The 5,875-nt window shown below is 58.3% G+C and overlaps 2 protein-coding genes across 2 annotated transcripts; both read right to left on the minus strand.

Annotated features, from left to right (window-relative positions):
- Window positions 1–772: 772 nt before the first annotated feature.
- LOC106853254 (C-C motif chemokine 13-like) lies at window positions 773–1,912 on the minus strand. Its single transcript, XM_014876389.2, has 3 exons — window positions 1,777–1,912; window positions 1,322–1,439; window positions 773–1,017 (listed from the first exon to the last, which is right to left on the minus strand). The coding sequence occupies exons 1-3, from the start codon at window positions 1,841–1,843 to the stop codon at window positions 909–911; spliced, it is 294 nt and encodes a 97-aa protein (XP_014731875.2). The 5' UTR covers window positions 1,844–1,912; the 3' UTR covers window positions 773–908.
- Window positions 1,913–2,631: 719 nt separating this feature from the next.
- On the minus strand, window positions 2,632–3,774 carry LOC148221509 (C-C motif chemokine 4-like). The gene is made up of 3 exons (XM_088177112.1): window positions 3,685–3,774; window positions 3,159–3,273; window positions 2,632–3,017 (listed from the first exon to the last, which is right to left on the minus strand). The coding sequence occupies exons 1-3, from the start codon at window positions 3,755–3,757 to the stop codon at window positions 2,912–2,914; spliced, it is 294 nt and encodes a 97-aa protein (XP_088033238.1). The 5' UTR covers window positions 3,758–3,774; the 3' UTR covers window positions 2,632–2,911.
- Between the last annotated feature and the right edge of the window lie 2,101 nt (window positions 3,775–5,875).

Below are 5,875 nucleotides of genomic sequence, written 5' to 3' on the forward strand. Positions count from 1 at the left end.
AGTGACACCCAGCTGGGGCTGTCACCAGTGGTGTTCCCAAAGGACAGAGCCAACCCCTAAACCCCCTCAAACATCCCAAAGGAATCTTTTTCCCATTGCCTTGCCTCCACCCCCATCCATCCTTAAACCCCACAGCTGGGCAGGGGCTGCTTCACCTTGGAGGGAGCTGGGCCCTTTGGGTTTCCCTGTGCTCCCAGGGGCTCCTGGACTATTCCTGGTGACAGGAAAATTAATCCACAAACACCAGAGGTTTATGTCCAAAAAGGAGGCAGAGGAGTCCTGTAACTTTACTGGAATAAAGGGAGAGGCCATGGGGCATTTCCCTGGGATCTCTCTGATTTTTGGAGGATGCAGCCTCCTTTCAATCCTCATTTCCCAGCTGCATTTCCCTCTCTCTTTCCCCATTGCTGAGGTACTTGAGAGGCTCAGACTTCCCAGAACACCTGATACCTGAGATTATCCTCTAATGTACAACCCTTCCTTTTAATTTTTAATTCTTACAGAATTCATGGTTTTCCCCATAGTTTCTTTCATCTTTCAATATCCAATTTCATTTATCAGCAAACCTACAGTTTGTTTGTAAAGGCAAATATCTTTTTTTCCATTCATCAATCAGTGGAATCCTTCCCATTGTTTTTTCTCTCTCAGTGCTGGTTTTATCTCCCAGCAGACCCACAGCTTGTTTGTAAAGACAAATCCATCATTCCTCGCACTGGGAAGGCTGAGCCTGGATGGGCCCCGTTTTGTCCCCGGGATTAAATCTCACTCCAGGTGACCACAAGAGGGTTTATTGAGTTCATGTGTGGGGCAGGGGAGGGGATGGAGCCAGCTCCGTACATTAATGAGTGACAGGAAAACACACAGAGAATTCGGGATAAAATAAATAGAGTTTGGGGAGGAAGGCAGCTTCACATGGAGGTGCTGTTTGGCTTCTTCTGCTTCTCCTGCTTCCTTAGGTACTTCTGGAACCATTTCTCCTCTGGGTTCACACAGATGCTCCCCTTCATCAGCTCCACACTTTGGGGTAAAGAATATCCCGAGTCAGCCCTGGAGTGAGGATCCCACAGGGATTCCTGCAGCCTCCTGCCCCCCCTTTCCCTGCAAGTGCTGGCAGCAGAACTGGATTTGGGGCTGTTGGGTTAAGCAGGGAAGGAGGTGAGAGTGAGCAGCCAGGTGAGGACAGCCCCACCCACAGCACCCTGGGCAGGAGGACTCGTTTTTGGGGACTCCCCAAAAGCAGAGCAGCTGGTGGGGAAGGAGGGTGAGCGAGGTGAGGATGGGGTGGGGGGAGGAAGGCTGGGTGGGAGCTGGGGTTACTCACAGAACAGCCTTGTGGGTGCAGCTGGAAGGCGTGTACCGATAGCCCTGGATCATGGACTCGTGGATTCTCTTGCGTGTGAACATCTCCGCGGAGCAGCAGTCAGATTTGGAGCTGCGGACTGAGAGCAGGAGGAAGCTCAGTGCTCCCCCACTCCTGGCACCAGGGCTGTGGGTTCTGCTCCTGCTCCCTCATCCCACAAAGGGAACATCTTGCAGCCCCAGGGTGATGTTCTGCCCCAGGGTAGGAGCCCATGGAGCTCCCCAGCTGCGACTCTGGGGCTGAACCAACCCTGTTTTTACTCATTCTGAACAAATCCAAGGCAGCCCCATGCTCAGGCAGGTGATGCCCCATAACCCCATCAGGAGCTGCACCCTCCTCTCCTTCCCCAGCCCCAAATCCCATCAGAGGAGGAGCTGGGACAGCTCAGGGGGGAAAATCTCCCTGTTGGTACTTACAGGACTTGCCCTGGCTTCCAGTCCAGGCAGCAGCCAGCAGCAGGAGGAGCAGGACTGAGATCTTCATGTCCACACCGAGGCTCTGCAGCACCAGCAGCTCTGATTCCACTGAGGCCACCAAGAGCTGTGTGCCCTCCTGTGCAGCCCTGTGTGATTTATAACAACCCTTGCCAGGCTTTCCATGACAGCTCTGGACCCTCCCCCTGGAAAGAACCGCTTGGATCTCCCCCTGAGGGGTGAGCGGTGAAGGGAAATTCCTCCTGGCAGCCCCTTGGGCTACCGTGACACCTGAGGGCTGCTGGAAAGTGTGGGAGCAGTGGTGATGCTGGGGCTGGGAGTCTATTTTGGGCTGGGTTGTGGCCACCAGCAGACAGCACAGGATGATGCTCACACTTGCCAGTTCCTGTGCAAAGATCAGCCCTCGCCATTGGCTGTGAGGCCTCTCCTTGCTCTGGGGTGTGTGGCTCGGTGGTGGCCGGGCTTGTCCCCGGGTGTTTCTCCATCACCCATTGCTGGCTGCTCATCGTGGTGGCTCTGCCGCTGTCACAGCGCCCATCACGTTTTCTGGTGGCACCCTGGGATTTTGGGCTGTCTCAGGCATCCCTGATAGGATTTGGGATGTTAATTAGGATGGTGGGTGAGGAGCACAGGAAGCCTCTCCTCCCAGGCTCGTTGTCCCTCTGGTGCTTCCCCAAAGCCCTCGTGGGTTTGGTCTGGCCCCATTCACCCCTGGACATCCTCACAGAGACCTGGCTGAGGCTCCAGCTCTTCCTGGCTCCTTGCTGATCCCAGCACCTGGGCAGGAAAGCCGGCAGCAGGATCTGCCCAGCCCCAAGAGACTCGCACAGACAGATGTTTGCATGTGGGAACCACGTTTAATTCTGCTCAGTGTCTACAGAAAACAACGGTGGAGCTGCTCCCCCCTCACCCCCCGCCTGCTGCAGCCTCTCCATGGACCACAGAGGGTCTGGGCACTCCATCCTGCTGGGCTCCCTTTGCCTTCAGGGAGGTGGTGAGGGTCACCATGATGGGGAGGATGTCCCTTGTGAGCTGCTCCATCCAGAAGTGTCCCCTGTGCCTTGGCGTCCCCGCTGTCCCCGGCCACCCCAGGGGTGGAGATGGAGCTAGCCCCTGGCTAGCTGGGGATGGAGAAGGAGCTGACTTGGAAGCTCTGCTGGTACCTCTTGACCCACGGCCTGCTGGCCTGGGTGCAGATCTCCTTCCCATTCCTCACCCTGAAGCTGGGCACAGAGAAGCTGGGGTCAGTGGGGACCCCAGCACTGAGTTTCTGGGGGGCTCAGGGGCACAGGGGACGGGGATTGCACCCGCCAAAGCAAGGCAAGGGGTGTGGCAGGATGCAGGGGGGGATTTTGGGTACTCACATCACAGCCTGGTGTGGGCACTCGGGGCTGGTGGGGTAACAGGCCACCACGTTGTCCCTCTTGATCCTTCTCGTCTGGAAGTTGAAGCAGCACTTGTCTGGCATGGCTGGAGCTCCTGGGGGACAGCACGAGCCTGGCTGAGCCTGGACACCCCCAGAACCCCCTCAGCCCTCCTGCCATGGCAATGGCAGCTCTTTGGGGGATCCCCCTGCACCCTGTGCATAAGAAAACCCAACCCCACAGCCCTGAGTTCTGTCCCCATTCCCCAGCCCTGAGTTCTGTCCCTGTCCCTAGTCCTGAGTTCTGTCCCCATTCCCCAACCCTGGATTCTGTCTCTGTCCCCACTCCCAGCCCTCGGTTCTGTCCCTGTCCCCAGCCCTGAGTTCTGTCCCCATTCCCAGCCCTCGGTTCTGTCCCTGTCCCCAGCCCTGAGTTCTGTCCCTGTCTCCAGCCTTGGGTCCTGTCCCCATTCCCAGCCCTGAGTTCTGTCCCCATTCCCAGCCCCTGGGGTCGGGGCAATGCTCACTCTGAGCCAGGCTGTGCCAGCACAGCGTGGAGAGGATGAGGAGGGCACAGACCACCCTGGCTGCTGTCCTCATGCTGGGCTGTGGCAGTGGCAGAGCCGCCTGTGCTGGGGCCAGCCTGCCCCGGCTGCTTTTATGGGGGAGGTTCCCCCAGGGCCAGGGGGAGGGCCTGGTCCCCTGCCACGTCCCAAAGCACAGAGGGTAAGTGATACTCATCCCCTCATCCCCTCCCCAGCCCTGGGAAACAAAAAATGTGCTCCCAGGCCGTGCTTCTGGCACCGACTTGGGCTTGGGATTTTTCCTGAGCTCCGGCCTCCAGTGTTAGGGCTGATGGACAGGCTGTTCCCAAAATTTGGCTTTGCACCCTGATCCCCTGGGCAGGCTGTGTCCAGGCCTCCTGGAAGGAGCCCCAGAGTAGGTGAGAGGGTTTGGGATGTCCTTTGGATGGGTCAAGGGACAGCCACAGCATTCTGCAGTGTCTGCCATGGTCCATATCCTCCCCCTGCCCTGCAGTTTTGTATCCTGGCCCTGGGGACCACCAGCCAAAACCCCCTTTACCCCACCCCAAAAAAGAGCCACCCATAGAGAAAATAAAGCCATAGAGAAAACCCTCAGAACATCGACAAACAGCTCCTGCTTGGTTGCATCATAAACCCCTCTGTGCAGGTTTTTGGGGGTGTTTGGGGCCCAAGGGGCTGGGCGGGGGTGGGCAGGTGGCTCCACTTCCCAGCGCTCGGTGCCAAAGCAGCAGCTCATGTTCTGTGCTGGGCTGGGAAAGGCAGGGGCCAGCGAGGGGCTTCCCTGGTGGATTTTGCCTGGCTGCAGCTGTTTACAAAGCCCCCTCTCCCCCCGGCCCCTGCGAATCCCAGGGCGCTCCCCAGCTGCAGGCAGCTGGCGGCTGGTGGGAAGCAGCGGGAGAGGCAGAGGCTGTGCTGGAGCCGTGTCCCAGCGCGGGGCTGGGGATGCCGAGGGCACCCCGGGACATGTGGGACACTGCCCTGCCTTGGGGTGCTGCTCCTGCCCTGCTGGGCACGGAGAGCGCCTCCCCAAAGCTCTTCCCCAAAGGCATTTCCCAGAAACCAACCTCAGTTTGTTTGGGATGACGGAGAGGTGAGGGTGATGCCCCAGGGGTGGCGGGGGTGGATAACGGGGTTTGTGTTTGTCTGGCAGAGCTGAGCACCTTTTGTCATCACCCAAATTTCCGATTTATCCTCCTCGGGGAGCAGAGATGTCTCTGGCTCTGCTCTGCCTCAGCCCCTGGCTCGCCTTTCGCTGTCTGGATCCATCTTTTCCCTCATCCCTTTTGCTATCCCCACGCACCACGGTGCTCCTGCTGCAGCTGGGGCAAGCACAGCCCTCTAAGGGTAGAAAATATTCCCTGGAAAACAGGAAGGAAAACAAAACAGCGTTTATCGGTCTGGGAAAACCCATTTTAAAGACTCCGAGGTAAATACTGGGATGCTGCCGGCAAAGAGGGCCAGGAATGACATTCCCAGCTCATCAACCCAGCGTGGTGGATGCAGAGAAGGGAACGGGACGTGGGCAGAGTCTCTGCTCTGGGGTGGCCCCACAACTCCTCTGATCCCACAGATTATCTGGGATAGAAAACACCTTTTTCCTCCCTTTCCCCCGCTGTTTCATGAGGAGTTCCGTGCCTGCACACCCAGCTCTGGCTCCAGGCTTGGATAAATGGGGCAGATCCCGCTCCTGCACAGGGGGAGGTGACAAACCTGGGCACTGCCGGAGCCCATCGGGGCCACCCTCCAAAATATTTACTGTGCCCGCTTCAAAATATTTACAGGCGCTCCCAACATCCCAAACCTCCCAAACCTCGGAACCTCTGGTGGGATTGGGATGTCCCCAATGGGGGACTCTGCAGCCCCTGCCAGGCATTCCTGAGAGAGAGCGGAGCATTCCTGGGGAAATCCCGACCGGGAATGGTGGTGCTGAATCCGGCACTGCGCTCCGAACCAGCCCGGGACAAACAGGGACAAACCGGGACACACCGGGACAGCCCGGGACAGCCCGGGACATCCTGGGATACACCAAGACAGCCCGGGACAGCTCGGGACAAACTGGGACACACAGGGACACACCGGGACAGTCTGGGACACACCGGGACAGCCCCGAAATGCCGCTTGCCCCCGGGGCAGAGCTGCTTTTCCAGCCGATGCTTTATCGATGCTGCGGCAT

Source organism: Sturnus vulgaris, chromosome 21 (assembly GCF_052056855.1).
Source record: "Sturnus vulgaris isolate bStuVul1 chromosome 21, bStuVul1.hap1, whole genome shotgun sequence".
Taxonomy (NCBI): Eukaryota; Metazoa; Chordata; class Aves; order Passeriformes; family Sturnidae; genus Sturnus; species Sturnus vulgaris.

Bases quoted from the DNA above. Each gene is read 5' to 3' on its own strand.
- LOC106853254 (XM_014876389.2), bottom strand. From the start codon at position 1,843: ATGAAGATCTCAGTCCTGCTCCTCCTGCTGCTGGCTGCTGCCTGGACT. The intron at 1,440-1,776 runs GTAAGTACCAAC...TCCTGCTCTCAG, and splicing joins TGGAAGCCAGGGCAAGTCCT to TCCGCAGCTCCAAATCTGAC. The intron at 1,018-1,321 runs GTGAGTAACCCC...TTTACCCCAAAG, and splicing joins TGCACCCACAAGGCTGTTCT to TGTGGAGCTGATGAAGGGGA.
- LOC148221509 (XM_088177112.1), bottom strand. From the start codon at position 3,757: ATGAGGACAGCAGCCAGGGTGGTCTGTGCCCTCCTCATCCTCTCCACG. The intron at 3,274-3,684 runs GTGAGCATTGCC...GCTGTCCCCCAG, and splicing joins CTGGCACAGCCTGGCTCAGA to GAGCTCCAGCCATGCCAGAC. The intron at 3,018-3,158 runs GTGAGTACCCAA...CTCTGTGCCCAG, and splicing joins TGCCCACACCAGGCTGTGAT to CTTCAGGGTGAGGAATGGGA.